Source organism: Engraulis encrasicolus, chromosome 8 (assembly GCF_034702125.1).
Source record: "Engraulis encrasicolus isolate BLACKSEA-1 chromosome 8, IST_EnEncr_1.0, whole genome shotgun sequence".
Classification (NCBI taxonomy): Eukaryota; Metazoa; Chordata; class Actinopteri; order Clupeiformes; family Engraulidae; genus Engraulis; species Engraulis encrasicolus.
This window is the reverse complement of record NC_085864.1, coordinates 29,676,863-29,696,862: the sequence shown is the minus strand read 5'-3', so window position 1 is coordinate 29,696,862 and position 20,000 is coordinate 29,676,863. Positions and strand designations below refer to the sequence as shown.

The 20,000-nt window shown below is 44.7% G+C and overlaps 1 protein-coding gene across 1 annotated transcript in view; it reads right to left on the bottom strand.

The window, feature by feature from the left end:
• The window catches only part of tyw1 (tRNA-yW synthesizing protein 1 homolog (S. cerevisiae)), a 117,362-nt gene that overhangs the window by 36,381 nt on the left and 60,981 nt on the right, over window positions 1–20,000 (bottom strand). The window contains exon 13 of the mRNA XM_063205411.1: window positions 17,687–17,822. Coding sequence (XP_063061481.1) covers window positions 17,687–17,822 — 136 coding nt within the window. The remainder of the gene's footprint in view (window positions 1–17,686; window positions 17,823–20,000) is intronic.

Genomic DNA, 20,000 nt, shown 5'->3' with positions numbered 1-20,000 from the left:
AACATTGAACTCTGCTGCCAAATGATAATGTTTACAATACACACAACAATCCATGATCGAGCATCTAGCATCTCACTCTCGTTTCACACTCGATATTAACAAGGTCTTCTTCAAACAGTAGCTTTCCCATGTGACATTCTATTGGCTTCCAAAACACCATTGTTGCAATACAACCCCCCGCACATCAACAACATCGAACTCTGCTGCCAAATGCCGCAGCTGTCCATTTTTCTTTGCCGCGGCTCAATAAATGTTATTGTTTGTTTAACAGATGCAGATCGAAACCTTTGGCGAAAATGAATGTGACATGAGCGCTCTCTCTGCAAGAAAAAAAATGCTGGTGTGGAAAAATGAAATGCCATTGTGTCGACTGTCGAGGCCCTTTATTGTACATTAAAGCATTAAATCAAATTGACGAATGAGTCACTCAGCAGCAGTGTCAGTGGAGCCCGACTCCCACCACCGACAATAATGGACACATCACATGTGACGAGAGGACCGGAGCACCTTGAGGTAAATTGGGAGAGAAAATTAATAGCAGTCCTATTGGAGCTCCCCCTCCCCAACAATAGATCCCTAACACCTCCAAACGCCCACAATAACAGACCCATTACATGACGAGAGCAGCCGTACACTCTTGGTTGAATATAGAAAAAAAACTACAACCCTGTCCCATCCTAACCCCCTTGCCATCAGTGGAGACTCCCACCTCCCAAAATAATGAAAACGCTATACGCACGCACGCACGCACGCACGCACGCACACACCATCCAACCACAATGGGTACATTGCATGAAAAGAGCACCAGTACAGCTGGAGCTAAATCATGAGAAAGCGTACAGGCCCTCTCACAGCATCTGCATTGTAGGCCCGCTATCCTCCATCCACTAACTCACAATATTGGACACATCACCACATCACATGTCAGGGTGACCAGGCAGAACACCTTGAGTTAAATTGGGAGAAAGCTCCCACCCTGTCCTGTCCCTGCCCCCAGCCCCAGCCCCATCCACAACATCCACCCTCTCCTTCTCCCTCCCCCACCACCCCTCCCTCCCCCACCACCACACCGCCCAGCAGGCACACACACGTGCACACACACTCGCGTGCGCACACATACACACGTGCACACACGTGCACACACACACACACACACACACACACACACACACACACACACACACACACACACACACACACACACACACACACACACACACACACACACACACTTTGAGCGTCAGAGCTCCAGCACCACCAGCACCATCCCCACCACCACCACCAGCACCTCCACCACCACCGCCCAGCAGGTGACCTTCACACCTGGCCCTATCCATTGTGTCCTTCTGAAGAACGAGACCTTTTACTTCCCCCTCCGTTAGGCCCAAAATAGAAACACATTACACTCAGGTACCCCCCCAGAGTGAGGGATGAGGGGTCCGACCGACACACTGCACTGCACTGCACAGCACAGCAGCCCCCCCTCCTCTCCCCTTGCAACAGCTGGAGAGCCTCAGGATGGACATGGGAGAGAGTGTGTGTGTATGTGTGTCTGCGAATATGCGTGTGTCTGCGTGTGTTTCCACATGTGTGCATTTGCAGGGACACGTGTGCTTGTGCAAGAGTGTGTGCGTCAAAGTATACAGTATGTATGGGTGTGAGCTCCTAAGTCGATTTGTCCCCAAGTCTGTGTGTGTGTGTGTGTGTGTGTGTGTGTGTGTGTGTGTGTGTGTGTGTGTGTGTGTGTGTGTGTGTGTGTGTGTGTGTGTGTGTATGTAATGTGAGTGTTTGTGTGTCCCATGTCCGTGCAGGCGAGGTGTCTCAGCAGTACGTGTGTGTGTGTGTGTGTGTGTACATCTGCGCACACACGTGCAGCGCATGCAAACTGTTGGAGTAATGTACATAAGTTATTCACTTTGTCTAACTCTTGTCCCCAGGCTTTAAGTCAGGGCATATGTATGTGCGTATATTCTGAATGTGTCATTGTTTTCGCTCTGTGCCTGCAGGCCAGAGAAAGAGAGAGAGAGAGCAGGAATGTTCTTCAACTGTAGCAAACACTCTCTCATTAGGCGAGGAGAAAAGGACAAGGTCACATTCAGTCTGTTTCAGCTAAATAACAAGATATTCTGCTAAGAAATATGCTACTGTGTAAACTGGTATTCTGCTAAGAAATATGCTACTGTGTAAACTGGTTTCAACTGGTTTAGCTAATTACCCCTCCCCTTAGACCAATTGAAACCGAAATTGTAACTAGGGCTTTCCTTCAATAAAACGTAAGGAGAAGGAGGCTGTTTTCAGAGTGATCTTGGACATTGTAACTGAAAGCAGTCTCCTGGTCACCCTCCTTGCAAGTGTTGAATTTAACTCAAGTTCTCTGTGACTCTTCTGTACAGGTTATTAGAGATAAATGTTGGTAGCTTAAACCTAACATTTAATTGGTCCTTTCGAACCGGATTCCAAGATACCTGACGATTCCAGCGTGCGAGTGAGATCCAGGAAGACTGTGGCCACAGCACTAAGACCCTTTGCGGGACTGGTCCCTCCCTCGCAGGCTGGGATCTGAGGGTTGACGGAATACCCAAGAGAACAGAGAATTGTGAGTAGGTCTTTTATTCAAAAGGATTGAATGTGAAAGACGGTAAATAGAGAGTAAAACCCTGACAATTCTAGACTCTATCAGGTAAAATAGGAGGCCAGACTCCTCTGTGTCGTTGAACAAGTTAAAGACTGGACTACGTAAAGTAAAGGGAGAGCAGACTCCCCTAGTTTAGAAGAAACTAGTTAAAATCTGTGTTCTCCGCGTTGAGAAAAGTGTGAAAGTGTGTATGAAAGGAAATACATTTACCATTAGGTGATTGTGTTTCATACCAATTCAACAAGAGTAAAGTAGTGAGCCCTTGTGGATGCTCGTATGCAAGAAGGTTCCACCTGAGAAGGTCGAAGAGAACCTTACCACAACGGTCGTTGATCGCTACCTTGTTGCAAAAACCAGTGTTAGAATACTGCAGGTATTAAAGAACCACTGGGCCAAATTTTAGTTCAAAATGGGAACGGGGCAAAGCAAAGACAGAGAGAAGTTCTTGGAAGAACTATCGTGTAAAGACTGAAAAGTAGTACAAAAAGAAGACCCTACGGCAATAGCACCTTTTGTGTTATTGGATAAAGCGGTACGAATAGAAAAATACTTGATAAATGCTTTATATGTGGAGAAAAGGGTCACTGGGCAAGGCATTGCCCACAAACAAACAAAAAATGTAGATCTGAAAACTCTGAAATTATAGCAAAACTAGTGTGAAATAGCAAATGACAGCCATTTGGATTACTCACTGAGCAGTTAATGTCTCAGATACCATATAGTAATATGATATGTTTACTAACAACTGTGATCTCTGTTTGTCTGTCTGTGTGGGCCCTATTTGTTGTATGAATTGTCCTAGTGGGACACCCCACTGTGTGTGTGTGAGAGAGGTTGTATATGTGTCTGTGGAGTGTACGTGTGTATCTGTGGAGTGAGTGCCTATAATATGTCTGAGAGTGGAAGACATACTTTGGGTGTTTAGTGGAGGTACTAGGGATGGTACAAACCGCACCGAAAACCGAAATCGTATAATTCACACACCATACCGAACCGTGAAATGCAGTCCGTGGCAAACCGCAATTCATGTACTGCCCAGAAAAATATGTTAAGTAGAGATTCTAGGAGTATCTTACCCAGTCTCTCTGATTAATACATTAGTATATAAGACCAATCAGAGGATGACACAATTAAAATCACACCATTTTCACATTATAAGCCTATACAAACCATATGTAGGATATTTAGTGATAGGTCTGATTCTATTAGCCACTTGAAAGAGGGCATTTGAAAGGCTGATGAACGAGAACCGTGACCTTGATTCCGTGATATGAACCGCACCGTGAATTTTGTCAATCGTTCCACCCCTAGGAGGTACTCTATTGTGTTCAGAGTTAGCCGAAGCTTGTGAGTGCACATGTTGAAACAAAATTTAAAAAAAAAGAAGGAGCCTTTTATTTTATTCTACAATTCAACTTTGAGGTCTAGAATTTTGTCATGATTTTGTTTTTCCACACATTCTTACCAATTTATTTTTGGCAGGAGAAAATGGGGTTGTGGAGTTATGTTTTTTTTTTTTAGGCAACTGTTTTCAATTGATTGTTAATGTTTAATGTATTGTCTTAAGTGAGAAATCACCAACCGTGGTGAAGGCCACCGGGCCCTTTCTACCTGGCCCTTTATGTGTAAGAAAAGCGTAACGTTGCGATGGTCTCTTTTTGATGGTTTGTGCAAGTAGGGTATTGGTTGGTTTAAAGAGGTGTAATTTAATTGTGGAATCTGGGTTCGCCAGGTTTCCCCAGTCTGTATAAACAATGGAAAAGTGAAACTGAACGTAAAGAAAGCTGAAGCAGGTTGAAGAGACTTTGAAGGCTATTTGTTTATATTTGTGATAGGCCTACTCGTTGTTTGTGCATTAAATGCTATTGTTTTAAATGGACTATCCTGAACATGTTAACTTTGCAAAAGAGTTTTGCTTTCATGATTTACTGTAGGCCTAACGAAAAAAGGCCCTGTTTTGGACAGTGACTATGCAATCAGGAATACACATGTTAGAGGAAGAAGGATGAAACCTCTTTCTCACAGAGGAGGAGGAAGATTTGCTAAAACCAGTCCCCACCGAACTCTGGTCTAAGGGACCCTGTGATGTTGGATTAATTAAAGGGGGCAGCACCCGTTATAATAAAACCTAAAACTGAACACCGACCTAGGATAAAAAACAATACCACAGCTTAAAGTTATGTCAAATATCTATCATTGTCATTAGTTTAATACTATAAGTATGAACATTGCTTCACATGTTTGGCACTATGCAGTGCCTGGTATTGAATGAGGTGTGTGATGAGCAGAGGTGGAAAGAGTACAGAAAATGTGTACTCAAGTAAAAGTACCTATCTAAAAATCTACTCAAGTAAAAAGTAAAAAAGTACTTCACTTAAAATGTAATTTGAGTAAAAGTTACTTAGTTTACTTTTAATTAGCTTTCCTCTTGAGAATGTCATGTTTTATTTTCTTGAATATCGTCCATAACCTCTATCTCTTGCTTGGCACCAGCCATCATCCAATACATTGATACAAGAGAGTAAAATAGTGGAAATGCTGTGTGCCATCCTGCACAAACTTTTATTTCCGGCGGATTGTGTCATTATTGTGCATTGCATTTTGTCTCTCAGTCATTTTTTTGTTTACTCAGTACTCAGGCCAGGTTCCAGTGTAATTGAGTAAAGTACTTGGGTCAAAATGTACTCAAGTACAAGTAAAAGTATTAATTAAAAAAATTACTTAAAAAGTACAAAGTATTCATAAAAGCTACTCAAGTACAATACTTGAGTAAAAGTAATTAGTTACTTTCCACCCCTGGTGATGAGACATGTCAAGGTTTTCTACTTGCTTTTAAAAGTTTGAATTTGGGGACGTTGGGATCCTTATATTTTCATTTGTTTGATTTACAAAGGAAGACACAGTTGTCTCTCTGTATTTTCATTTCATTACTGTTTTGAATTGTTTGGTTTGTTATTTTCGGATAAACCATATGTGTAGCCGTGCCATACTTAGAATTAATCTGTGTAAGGGTCTTGAAACACCCTTTTCTTTCCTGTGTGAAGATAAGTAGGCCTCCCTGTAGACCAGTGGTTCCCAACCTATGGGTCAGGACCCCCCTTATGGGTCGCCAAAGATCCAACGGGGGTCGCGGAGCCCTCTTGATTTTAAGGGGTTTCGTTTTAAATATATATAGCCCATGTTGAATAAAAGACAAAGCATTTAACTAATAAATGCATAGACGAAACAAATTGTAAGTGCTACATTAAAACATTTATTCATTTGACCAAAGACGAATTGAGGAATAAAAATAACTAAAATAAGTTATCGCAGGAAACGGAGGGCATCTTGTGTGACTCCGTCTCGTGCGGGCGCTCGCGTGGTTGGGTCACCAAAGCTTAACATAGTAAAAACATGGGTCCCCTAAGAAAAAGGTTGGGAACCACCACTGTACACTAACGATGAATCTGAGATTGAAACTTCATACAAACAAAGATTCAAAAGTTAAGATTAAAATTAAGTGTTTGCACAAGGCAAATAGTGAAAGGTTGGTCTAATTTTATCATGTTTTTTAGACAAAAATGTATCATGTCATTTTTTCTTTCTCTTTCAAACCATGCGACGTTTGACCTAAAGTTAGACAAGGTCTGACCTTTATACCGTAGGTAAAGGGTCTGTCTGGTTGTTTCATTTTTCTTTTAAAGTTGCGTATTTTACAATGGCAGTTGTGTGTTCTTTCTTTTTATCTCTTACATTTTGATTGGTTTATCTAGTGATCTGTATGTCTGGGTGATGACAATGCGCAACTTTGGAATGGTGTGAGAAAGTGGAGAGTAGTAATACTAAATGTCATTCATTTTAATTTGATGGAGCCATGGGCTAAGCCATGTCTCAACAGGAGGGAGATAAGCATATACTACTTATGGTTTTAATTCCTATTCAAATTTTTTTTGGAGAGCATGTATAGTGTGTGCAAGGCACAATGCTCAAGGTAACCTAAGCATATCCACAAATATTATTGGATTCTCAAATTACTAAAAAAAAGAAGAAAAAAAAAAGAAAATTATTTGTTGTAACGATGTGAGCAGTAAGATGCTTTGTGGTGCCAGATTGTTAATTGTGTGTAGTGTTTTGATGGTAGGTGTTCCAATACTTTGTGTTCCACTCCCTATTTTTGAATGTACTGACATTATTGGCAGGAGTTGGGCTAGGCCCTAAATCATCATGACCTCATGACAGAAGGACAGTGAGGACTGCATGCCAATATGTTTTAGTTCTGTTACAGAGGGATTTATGCAGACCTAACTACTATGTGAGGCCAGCTAATACTATGATTAAAGTAATTTTGTACTGCATGCTTAATGTTATGCTTCTCTGCCTATTATGTCCATCTGTGCATAGAGTATTTTCAGGGCTACATTGGATGCAGTAACCATATTTTTTCAGTCTGCGTTTATGGCCTATTCAGTAATGGACTGTACTCTAAACGTGAGCCACAATAGTCAGATATGACCAGAGTCGGTTTCATGTTATACTTTTGGGATTAAGTAATTTTCTTTTTCATAATTTTGCTGTGTGCTTGATAATTGTTGTTCTCCCGGAATGTAGTGCTATCTATTTTATTTTGAGTATAGATTATGAGACAATGGTCGGTCTGTCTTGGGTTTTGTTTTGTCACCACTAACAAAACGTTTTTTTTGTTTCTTTTCTATTATAATGCTCTCTACTCTGTTACAGCTGCGCACCTCCTCCACACTACTGACTGTGTGTGGATGAGTTGACTGAGAGCTTCTGTCTTTAAGCAAATGTTTGAAGAAGCCTGCCTTGATATATGTACCTATGAAATGGAGGGTGTGGGGAGATGTTTGGCAGAATTTTCATTTTTGGTTTATTCATTTTTGATTTTTTCTTTTTCAGAGTTTGATGCAAACAGGTATTTTGTGTGGACAATTACTGTGCTTCAAAAGTCTGTTTCGGAAATTACTTCAGTCTTATTGAGTCATGTGGATGGCACATATCTCAAACAGGAGAGATATTTTTAGGATTAATCAGTGCATCAAACAAATGTGTGTGTATAGGGCACATGTTAAATGAAACATTGTTCTGAAAACTTCACCCCTAACCTAACCTGAAACATTCATTTACAACAATGCTGATTTTGGCTGATACACTGGACTATGATAAATGTCTATGTGTAGAGTACTTTTCTCTGTTCTTGTTCATCTCGACAGGAAAAGGTCCTGCCAAAATCAAGGCTTAGGCCAGTAATTGGATGTTCATCAAAGTGCTGTCAGATGCACGTTAAGACTGTCCAAACCAAGTGCTGAGCCCACTGTCGTGAGGGTTACGATACATCTCTTGCACGGCAATCTAGGGAGACTTGGCCGTGGACAGACCCTCCCAGTTGCTGTGGGAGGGGGTGGACCTGTCATCAAAAGGATTGAATGTTTACATTCCGTCCGTCTCAGTGCTGCTGGGGTGAACAAGGCGTTGCCCTCACCTTTACAGGGTTAACTTTCCCAAAGCCAATGGTGGAAGCAAGCTTGAGACTGTGTTTTTCCTTACAAACTGGAGACGAAAAAGGTGCTGGACATTTTCTATGGACATGGACTCTGTGAGTGGATACAGATCCCAGGATAATTGACACACACACGGATGGTGGGGTGAGTGTTGCCTGTGCCTGCCAGGGGCGCTGCCAGGGATGTTGGGCCCCATGGGAGATTCAACTTTTGGGCCCCCTTGGGGGCCCCTCTCAGTGCTTGGGCCCTTGGAATCTGTGCTGCTTTCCCCCCCTAGCGGCCCCCATGGTACCTGCACCTGTCATACATTGCTTATGTGTGTTTAAACTTCAATAGCACCTGTCATACATTGCTTATGTGTGTTTAAACTTCATTAGGAGAACAAGAAAATGATTTCTATTTCTTCAGTTATGTGTATGTTCGAAACATAGGAATGATTTTCTATTTCTTCCTAACTTTACGTGATTAGAATGACACCATAAAAGTTTTAACTGTGCTATACCCATTTAAAAATCTGTATTTTTGTGTGTCTATGGATAATGCCCTTATGAATGTATTATGGGTTTATGAATTTTGTTTGTTATGGAGTGGATTAATGCAGAGGTATCATGTTTGGCAACTGCGAGATAGTGCAAATTGAATAACAGGAGGGAAATGTTGGAGTAATGTACATAAGTTATTCACTTTGTCTAACTCTTGTCCCCAGGCTTTAAGTCAGGGCATATGTATGTGCGTATATTCTGAATGTGTCATTGTTTTCGCTCTGTGCCTGCAGGCCAGAGAAAGAGAGAGAGAGAGCAGGAATGTTCTTCAACTGTAGCAAACACTCTCTCATTAGGCGAGGAGAAAAGGACAAGGTCACATTCAGTCTGTTTCAGCTAAATAACAAGATATTCTGCTAAGAAATATGCTACTGTGTAAACTGGTATTCTGCTAAGAAATATGCTACTGTGTAAACTGGTTTCAACTGGTTTAGCTAATTACCCCTCCCCTTAGACCAATTGAAACCGAAATTGTAACTAGGGCTTTCCTTCAATAAAACGTAAGGAGAAGGAGGCTGTTTTCAGAGTGATCTTGGACATTGTAACTGAAAGCAGTCTCCTGGTCACCCTCCTTGCAAGTGTTGAATTTAACTCAAGTTCTCTGTGACTCTTCTGTACAGGTTATTAGAGATAAATGTTGGTAGCTTAAACCTAACAAAAACACAATCCATGTCAAGGTGTCTCTTGGTGTGTGGAGGAATTATTTTTATACCGCGCAGCTTCAATTATATTTCCACCCCCTGCAACTGCACATCGCTGGAGGAAGCGCCAGTCCAATGACAGTTCCCTCCAGAGCCGCTGACAGCTTTTGCTGGGCCCAGGACAAAGTAATTGGGACAACATACCTGTTTGTCCCCGCCCCTCTTGTCGGCGGGCCTGGTTCCCTCCACCAGCCCCCTGCCACACCTCCCGACGTCCTATTGACTTGGGGCCACAAGGGGGGGTGTCTAATGACATCCAGACAGAGAGCAACAAACGGCTATGCGCAGTGTCTCTCAACCTTTTTTCAACAAATGCCCCCTGGACCTCACCCTAAGCCTCCCGACGCCCCCTTGACTTCATCCTAAACATACCAACGGCTCCCTTTGTGTTAAAAAAATAAATTGACTAATGCCCCCTCACCCTCTCAACTGTATCCTTCTCAACGCCCCCTCCCCTAGGCAAGGCAAGGCAAGTTTATTTAAGATATAACATAAGGTAAAATGATAGTACTAATAATAATAATTAAAAAAAGCCTAGGGCTCCCCAACGCCCCCTGGGGGAGCTGTACCGCCCCCGTTGAGAAACAGTGCACACAAAAAAGGGACAACAGATGGTCGAGACACTCCCTGAAAATGCCTCCGAATTAAACTCTTCATTCCTCTTAATCACGGCACTGACTTTGTAATGGAAAGTGTCAATTACCTACCAAGCCTGGCTCACATTCTTTCGTTCATTCATTCATTCAATGTGGACTTGGCAGCCTGATGTGAATCAGGCGTTGGCGCTAGTGGCAGAACAATTGCACACAGGGCCCCAGGGCAAGACACTTATAGGGCCCCCTATACAGCTTGCCAAGCTCACAATAGGGCCCCCACCACCAACACGGGAGAGCCCTGGGCACAGGGGCAAGTGCCCTGCTCGCCCCCCCCCTATAGCTACACCCCTGGTTGGCGCCCTGCCACGACTGCTGCTGCTACTAAATAACAGTTTTGCTTGATCAATAAGATCGCTCTTCTCTAATCAAATTGCTAAATAAGTTGCTAATCATCAATCAACAGGATGGATTCTGGAGTGGGTTTGTCAGTGCCACAATGGTGGCAGTTGTGTGTGACATGACAGAGAGGAGAAGGAGGAGTATGAGGAGGATGGAGATAGGGAGAGAAAGATCATGACAGGGGAGTGAGAGATGAGATGAGATGAGAGGAGAGAAAGAGTGAGAGATCAGTGGATGTGTGAATGAAGGCTGAGCTCTGTCTCTGTCTCTCTCTCTACCCGTGCTCTCTCTCCCCTCTCTCTCCCTCCCTCCCTCGCTCGCTCCCCCTCTTTCTCCCCTCTCTCTCTGCCTCTCCCTCCCTCCGCAATGAGTTTAATGAATGCGGCGTGATGGAAGAAAAGCAATATTGGGGCAAAGTCTGGAGTCAGATTCATCTTCTTGTCTAATGGCGTGCCAGAAACCATGGGGGGTAAATGTCAAGTTAATTTACTGGGCGCACTCAATATTAGTTTGTGCCAGGTTTATGCAAACCAAATAAAATGGGAAAAAAAGATTGCTTTAAACAGTTTACTGCAAAATCCACTGACCTATTCATGGCTTAATGATGTAACAGAACTGAAACCCCAATGTGCTACACAGGCTGTGGACTAAATGTGTGTGACGTGTGTGTGTGTGTGTGTGTGTGTGTGTGTGTGTGTGTGTGTGTGTGTGCGTGCGTGCGTGCGTGCGTGCGTGCGTGCGTGCGTGCGTGCGTAACCCCAATGTGTTACACAGCCTGTGGACTAAATAATCTGGAGAGAGGGTGTGTGTGTGTGTGTGTGTGTGTGTGTGTGTGTGTGTGTGTGTGTCTGTGTGTCTGTGTGTGTGTGTGTGTGTGTGTGTGTGTGTGTGTGTGTGTGTGTGTGTGTGTGTGTGTGTGTGCGTGCGTGTGCGTTCGTACGTGTGTGTGTGTAACCCCAATGTGTTACACAGCCTGTGGACTTTGTGTGTGTGTGTGTGTGTGTGTGTGTGTGTGTGTGTGTGTGTGTGTGTGTGTGTGTGTGTGTGTGTGTGTGTGTGTGTGTGTGTGTGTGTGTGTGTGTGTGTGTGTGTGGTGTGTGCGTGTGTATGTGTGTGTGTGTGTGTGTGTGTGTGTGTGTGTGTAGTGTGTATAGTGTGTGTGTGTGTGCGCTCCAAGTCACAAGGAGCCTGGGCCAAGGCTTGCAGCCACAGACACTTATCTCAGTAGGCCCCGTGCTGGAGCCCCACGCTGGGGAAGGTTTGTCACGCCACCCAAACTTCTGGCAGTCTGACAAACCAAAGCGCGGCAAAACACCCAGCCTGACATCACTGCTCCTGGCTGACTGGCTGGCTGGCTGGCTATGGCATACGGTGGCTACGGTCTCAGGGAACAGGCTGTTATAAAACTCACTATATCCTGTGCCGCCAATGCCGTCAACTTACCCAGCATGCATCGCTGGTAGTAAGTCCGCCATCCATCCCTTATCCCCCATCCTTATCTCATAGCCTCCATTTTTATTGGACGGCTCATAAAACATATACTACTGCTCGAGCTGCAATAAATAAAACCGATGCGAGTCGGTCGACCTACTACTCATGTTTCCCACATTAAATGTATTTCAAGGTTAGAAAACGTGGAAATATTTTTATAATACAGTGAGCTGGAGAATGAAAAAAATGAGAGCAAAAAAAAAACCGTTGAATAATTCATCACTTGATCTGAGTCAGAACTTTTTATTTTTATTATACACTTCAGGTACAACTGCTAAATGAATCTCAATCACCTGGGTAAGTCCTGGGGTGGTTGCTTTTCCTTCTCTCACTCCAAGGTGGGGGGAGTGTAAGGGGCTGAATAAGTCAGAGGGAAGGAGAAATACTAGCTGAATTGCAAAGCACACCATATAGAGAACCATCATCCTGGTTACTAACAGTGCCTTAGTCTCTCTCTCTGTCTGTCTCCCTATCTGTCTATCTGTCTATCTGTCTGTCCGTCTCCCTCTCCATCTGTCCATCTGTGTCTGTCCCTCTCCGTCTCTCTCTCTCTCTCCCAGATGCCCCTGCAGCTCCCTGGTGTCTTCATTACCCATATCTTTGGCCGGTGAGATCAGTGCAGGGCAGCCGCGGTCACTGGAGCGGAGTGATGTTGCCTAGGGCTCAGGGATGCTAAGCCAGCGACGGTCCTAGAACCAAGCCGGGATAACAAACCGACGGCCCGATGATGCTAGCTGAACATCAGCCCAGACTAGTGGCTTTCACAGGAGCCAGATGCAGACACTATGGCAACCCACTGAGCTGTGCATGCAGGGCTGCTGACAGCTTTGACTGGTCCCGGGACAAAATAATCTGAAAGGCCACCCCCTACCAATACATACACTGCAAGTAGGTCCCAAATTCTCTCTCCCACATCTCCCTGGTCCGTGGCAACTGGCCCGTGGCAACCGACCCGTTTGTCCCACCTAATGTCGAGCTTGTGTTCATGGGCTACAGCTTCCCAGGAGATTTAGTGGGGAATAAACACCCTATTTTTTATTTTATTTTCCTCTTCTCTCCTTCTCCTTCTTCTGAATGCAACACATGGGCTGGACCCCAAACACTTAATTCAGCAGTGAGTCAGAGTTAGCGAGCCACTTTGCCAGAGTGTCGGATGTGATTCAGGCTGCTTTTGGGTCTCTGCTGCCACTGAAGGTCACCGAGTGAGCTGCGGCCGGAAAACTCTGTTTGGTTGCTGCTGTGCGGTAGCATTTGAGGCAACAAACGGCTATTAAAGATAAACTACTTATGACCATGCGGATTATCAGGTTAGTCAGACGGACCATTAGGAGCTTATTTACTGTACAATTATGAAGGTCAGGCATCCCTTCACTGACGGACAGGAAATTATGATGAAAACGGACGAATGTGTGGAAATGGGACCGAATTTATTTGGCCCTATTCTCACAGTGCTGTTGATTCATAAAGCAAAGGGGATGGCTCATACAGACAGGGAATTTGGAATGAATAGATTTGAGCACAATTCAAAACTACACTTTCAAGGACTCAAAAAAAAACTTCACTTCTAAGGCCCAATCTCAAGCCAAAACGCTGCCTTTGAATCACAAAAATTGTGAACTCGACGCTTTAACATTTTTCCTGTCTCCTTTTTAAAGAAAAATAAAAATCTATTGATCTGTTTTCCCAAGAATTTGCAAATGCATTTGGTTTACCACCTCATGCTCATCCCTGACAGGCCTGTAAATAAACATATTCCCCAATTCCTCCGCTGTTTCACAATGCAGTGATCTATATAAGACTAATGGGATCCGCGCTAGGGTTAGACACTAGACAGCCATCAAGGTAATGCGCAGAATCAAAGCAGTGTGAAATGTTGTTAAGACTTTAAAAGGCAAGTAAAACCCAAAGACATAAAAAAACAGCAAAACACGACAACTGTGAAGTTGTTTGTCTCCTCACAGCCATCAGACAGCTCGTGCTGAGAGCAGTGAATGTGTGTTTTCTCAGCCCTGCTCAACTCCACTAAGTTGCACAAAAATCAACAAGTGTGTCCTACAAGTGTGTCCTCTGATGCACGCACAAATGCACACACAGGTAAACACACACACACACACACACACACACACGCACGCACAAATATGTAAACAAACACACCCAAACACACACAAGCGCGCGCAAGCATACGCACGTACATGCACGCATGCACGCACACACAAACATAAACACACGCATGCACACACATAAACAAACACAACCACACATCTGAAATACACAAACAAAATCTCTCTCTCACACACACAAACACGCAATCTCTAAAAGCACCAGCGCTGACCGCTGACCCGTGCGCAGCGGGAACGCCGACCTCCGTAGCCACACGACTCACCCTGAATCACCATCAAGCAGCTCTCAGGCACTTACAGCTTTCCCACCTCACACTAATGGAGGACATCCACCTGAGCAGACTGATAATGAGCCTTCACTCCAACCGATCCTCCCCGCCAACCACCTCCACCATTCCCTACACACCCCCAGCACTCCCACCACTCCCTACACCACTCTTCACAGCAAACTCACCTCAGGCGATGTATGTGTGTGTGTGTGTGTGTGTGTGTGTTTACCTGTGCATGCGTGCATGTGTACGTGGGAGAGAGAGAGGGAGAGAGAGAGAAAGAGAGAGGGAGAGAGTAAGAGTAAGTGTGTGAGAGAGAGAGTGTGAGTGAGTGAGTGAGTGAGTGAGTGAGTGAGTGAGTGAGTGAGTGAAAGAGAAAGAGAGAGAGAGAGAGAGAGAGAGAGAGAGAGAGAGAGAGAGAGAGAGAGAGAGAGAGAGAGAGCAAGAGAGAGAAAGAGAGAGAACACCAATGTGTCTTGTGAGATCCAAATGTGATAAAAATTCAGCATAAACAACACATCCCTGACTCCGCTGAGATGCCCAGCAGCGATGCTGCGCTGATGAGTGAGGGAGAGAGACGACGACGGAAGTATAATTGACGAATGATCAGTGGAGGTGCGCTGCTTCGAGTTTAAGAAGATTCCTAACTGCCAGTAGCTTTGAAATGTGGAGCCATCAAGACGGCAGAAGAATGATAATCGCTTCTCCTCACTGCAACGGCGTGTTATGCTTTACACATTCAACAAGCTGTCAAAGTGCTTAGACAGCCAATCCAAAATAATGCCAAGCTCCTGAGAAGCTCACTTCATGGCTCACCTCCTTTTAGGTGCCTTTTTAAGTTTTGTCATTTAAATCAATGCCACAGTTGTTGTTGTTCTTTGTATTCCCTAACTTCTGTGGACATCCACAGCATCAACAGCAACAACAGTAGGCACCATGAAGACAAAAGCCTTTTTTTCCCCATGACAGGACAGTGGAGGATAGACAGGAAGCGAGTTGGGAGAGAGAGACGGGGAAGAGTCGGCAAAGGGCCCGGGCCGGAATCAAACCCGGGCCGGACGTGTAGTAGACGAGAGCCCTACCATAGGTGCCATGGTAGGGCCGACAAAAGCCTTTTTTAATTAAAATCACAAACTCCCGACCATCCCTCAGCCCGTAAATCTTCCCACAGATAACGGACACACTGATAGACACTGGCCAATGAACCAAAGGCAGAACAAAAGTAGGGATGTTGCAACAGAAAACAATGGCTTGGCAACCGGCTGCTCCATCAATCCTTTCAAGGCGAAACAGGCCAATCTCTTCTCTACTCTGCTCTCCGATTCACCACCCACTGCCCTGTGACTGCACTAAGACCCCAGAGAGGGGGGATAGAGAAAGAGAGAGAGAATAAGAGAGAATGAGAGAGAGAGAGAGAAAGAGAGAGAGAGAGAGAGAGAGAGAGAGAGAGAGAGAGAGAGAGAGAGAGAGAGAGAGAGAGAGAGAGAGAGAGAGGATGAGGAAAGTGAAAGAGAGTGTGAGAAAGCATGTGTGTGTGTGAGCAAGAGAGAGAGAGATGGAGAAAGCGAGAGATGGAGAGAGAGAGAGAGAGAGAGAGAGAGAGAGAGAGAGAGAGAGAGAGAGAGACTAAAGGAAAGAAAGAAAGACAGAAAGAAAGACAGAGAGAAAAATAGAAAAAAAGAAAGAAAGCAAGCCCTTGGTGTGAGATGATCACTTCCAGAGAGCATTGGGCCTGGCATGCCACTGTGAGCGCCACTTCCATCTAATCAAATCTGCCCTCTGCCGACGACAATGCCTTGCCCGCCTCTCGTGATGGATTTCACAGTTCCCCTTTATTAATTTGGTTATGTAACCAATCCCAAGCTGAGGCGTGCCTTTTGTATCGCACGCTAGTAAGTTGATGTCGCCTTAAGAAAATCGACAAGCTGACAGACAAGAGGCAGAGTCGGAGAGAGAGAGAGAGAGAGACATAGACAGAAGTATCACTCCATCTTTCTGCAACAATAGGAGTTTGCTGCTGCTGTGAAAAAAGCGGGCTTTAAGGGGGGATTTTTTGGCGTGGCAGAAAAAGCCGCTAATTTTCAATTGAGATTTTGAGCCTGTGGCATGAGCTGTTGTAAGCCTCTCCCTCCCAAAGCGCTATTTGAGGAAGACTTTCACAGTGAAAACCTCATAAAAATAAAAAAAACACAGAAACTCTGAGAAGACGGAAAGAAAGAAAGAAAAAAAGGGGAAAAAAACGACAGTCATAAAGATAAAGCCCTCCAGGACATGAATAATCTCCTCCGCTACTCTTCTGAACTGAGGAGGGGCGGCAGATAGCGCACCTCACTCGCTAAAATGGCATCTTTTGCAGATAATAATCCTTCCATTTGACAGACCATGTGTGGGAACCCATCAAGAGAGAGAGAGAGAGAGATTTCTAAAGCATATGTTTTCTTTGGCTGCACTGATTACATAACTCTCGGGGATGGAAAACTACTCTATACCAATGAAGCATCTCAAAGAATTGTCAAGCCAAAACCACTCCACAGCAGAAGCATAATAATAATAATAATAACAACAACAACAATAACAACTGGGCTTTTAGGGTTTTGAGAGAGGCAAGTCAGTGTGAAGTGAAGTAATGAAGGCTATTGCATTACAACAATGAGAGGCTTCATTAATTGCCTTGAATATCATTACAGTAATGAGAAGACAAAGGGAGTCGAGTCATGTGCTCCCCTCCGTGTGTACCATAATAATATTTTGCCCCGACTCATTTGCGAGCGACGGCCCTAATGGCCTATAACATTTGATCGCTCTAATCTGTTTACAGACAGGGCTGCGGAGGGCTGAACAGAACAATCAGAAGCCTGTGTTGTGTGTTTTTTTAGAGAGTCAGAGTTTGTGTGTGTGTGTGTGTGTGTGTGTGTGTGTGTGTGTGTGTGTGTGTGTGTGTGTGTGTGTGTGTGTGTGTGTGTGTGTGTGTGTGTGTGTGGGCTGCACAATTGCTCAATATGACCATTGGACAAGTGAAGGTGTCCGTGCAGCTTCTGTGCACTTGGAGTAGACAGGAGATCCTGTGATACACCTCTCATCTCAAATTTCAGTCAAGTCCCTATTGTGCCTTTCGAAGCACTATGAGGCATTCATTCATGCCATTAATTTGTAAAAAAAAAAAAAAAAGGAAAAAAAAGCACAGTTGCAACAGAAAGAATACAGAATCTTACTATGTCTAATTGCAACTATCTCTATGGGAAAACCACTCCTACAAGTACAAGGTGGTGGAATACAGTCAGATCAATTTGTAAAAGGAGAAACGATACATCCCTCGTAATAGTCAAAGAGGAACGCCTTCGGCATCGGGAGGGAGTGAGTGATCAATGAGACACATGGCTCGCAGCAAACGGAGTCGAACAGAATGGAGCTGGAGTTGGAGTGGAACATACAAACCTTTTCGCCAAGTGCTCGGAGGCTGTCCAGGAAGCGCTGCCAGAAGTCTTTAAAGAGCGGCCGGTCGATCCGCTTCAGGCTGTCCTTCGTACTGGCGTCCACGCTAACGTACAGCTGGGTGACGGGAACTAGAGTCCTGTGGAGAGAAGAGAAGAGAAGAGGAGAGGAGAGGAGAGGAGAGGAGAAGAGAAGAGAAGAGAAGAGAAGAGAAGAGAAGAGAAGAGAAGAGAAGAGAAGAGAAGAGAAGAGAAGAGAAGAGAAGAGAAGAGGAGAGGAGAGGAGAGGAGAGGAGAGGAGAGGAGAGGAGAGGAGAGGAGAGGAGAGGAGAGGAGAGGAAAGAGAAGAGAAGAGAAGAGAAGATAAAGGAAAGGAAAGGAAAGGAAGAGAAGAGAAGAGAAGAGAAGAGAAGAGAAGAGAAGAGAAGAGAAGAGAAGAGAAGAGAAGAGAGGAGTGTGAGAGGCAGAGGGAGAGAGCGAGAGCGAGAGAGCAAGAGAGCAAGAGAGCAAGAGAGCAAGAGGGATAGAAGGAGAGGAATAGGGGAGGGAGAGAGAATAGAGAATAGGGGAGAGAGGAGAGGAAGAGGAGAACAGAAGAGAAGAGAAGAATGCCATTACAAAGGTGTACAAAAGGTCAAATGTTAACATGAAATGTTAATCTCTGTCATCTCGCACAAAAACTGATGTCAGCCGGGCATTTATCCTCAACGGTACATTCACAAGAGAAGAAAGAAATAGCTGACACCAGATGAGGTCCCCCCCACTGGCTACCGGCCCAATTGCGTCTCGTCTCCTCAAACATGGAGAGGGGAAATCTAATCTAATCAAGTTCCTGTACGTCCCCTTTGTCCCAGGAGGGACTAATGTACATTCAGTGGATGGTGTACTGTATGCATTGCACATACTGTATAGAGTCAAATTCAATAGTAGTGTTCCTGACAAAGCGAAAGACTTAAAGATGAGATGAGGACCTTCAGGCAATCAGGGGAGATGGAGACGAGTCATTATATGGAGCACAGAGGTACGCCTGAAGGTAAGAGGACAGACAAACTATTAACACCGTAGGGTAGAAAATATATACACGGCATCAGGAGCTACAACAGTGTAGAAGGCTACTACATATTCCGAATGATTTTGTACCTGGGTATATGATGTAGGCAATTTGATGCAGTGTCATTTTAGCACCTTGCTAAAGAGCTGAGCAGATTTTGTGACGTGGGCTGCTGAGTTCAAAATGGAAACAAACGCAGCCTTCTCAGGCAGCCTTTGGTAGCCTTTGGTAGCCAGCTGCAAGGTTTCACGTCAGACCGAATCAGTTAAATGCACAACCCTCTGCCTTGGAAGACACCTCGATAGCTGGAGGGTCGAGCCTTAGCGAATGGGTGGAGGAACAAAAATACATGGCTCTAAATTCTAGTGTCTAAAGCAAGGTTGCCACATCATCGATACAACACACCATTAAATGAAACTAAAAATAACTCTCCGCAGCACAGCAACCTCACAGCTGGATGTCAAAAACTCTCCCCCAAGGCCCCCTCGATTTATAAATCGACCCACGCCGGCATCTGTCACTCCGGTGAGTGAAGCCTTGCCACCTCCAATCAAGAGTGAGAGTCTGTATCCGCAAGGGTTGTAACGATACACCCAACTCACGATTTGGTTCGTTTCACGATTTTTGACCAACGGTTCGATACACTCCACGATTTCTGAAATATATCTCATTTGAAGCTTGGAAGCACCATTACATTGTGGTTGGTTTCTGGACTGAAGGATAACAAAACTTTAAAAGGGCATATCAGGATACTGCCCTCTTACATCACAATACAGTATCGTGACTCTGAGTATCGCGATTTCTCGATTCGATCCAATATCGTTACAGCCCTAGTATCCGCCACCATAAATCTGAGCACCTTGAATGTGAGAGGTCTCTTGCCCACCCCGGCATCTCAGGACTGAGGATGGAAGGAGCAGGCTGGCTGATTGCTGGAAGCCTCTTCTGCACTCGCTGACAGCAGCTCAGAGGCAATAAGTTTGGCTGTCATGTCAAGCGAGACAAGTCAGGGCACTGCTTCTCAATGTCTGACACGTACGTACACATGTTACGCAGGCTCGCGCAGGAGGAGGAGATGCCGGATGCCTGCCTGCCTTGGGGGGAGAGGCTTTCCATCAGACGCATCGGTGTGAATTCTTTTAACAAGGGCGGACTTAAACACCTAATCAGCTTTGGGAAATAATTTTATCAGCTTGTCGTCATTCAAACACAATGGTTTAAAAATGATGGCGTTTTTGGCATAGACCAGTCCCTCAAACCTCCCCAC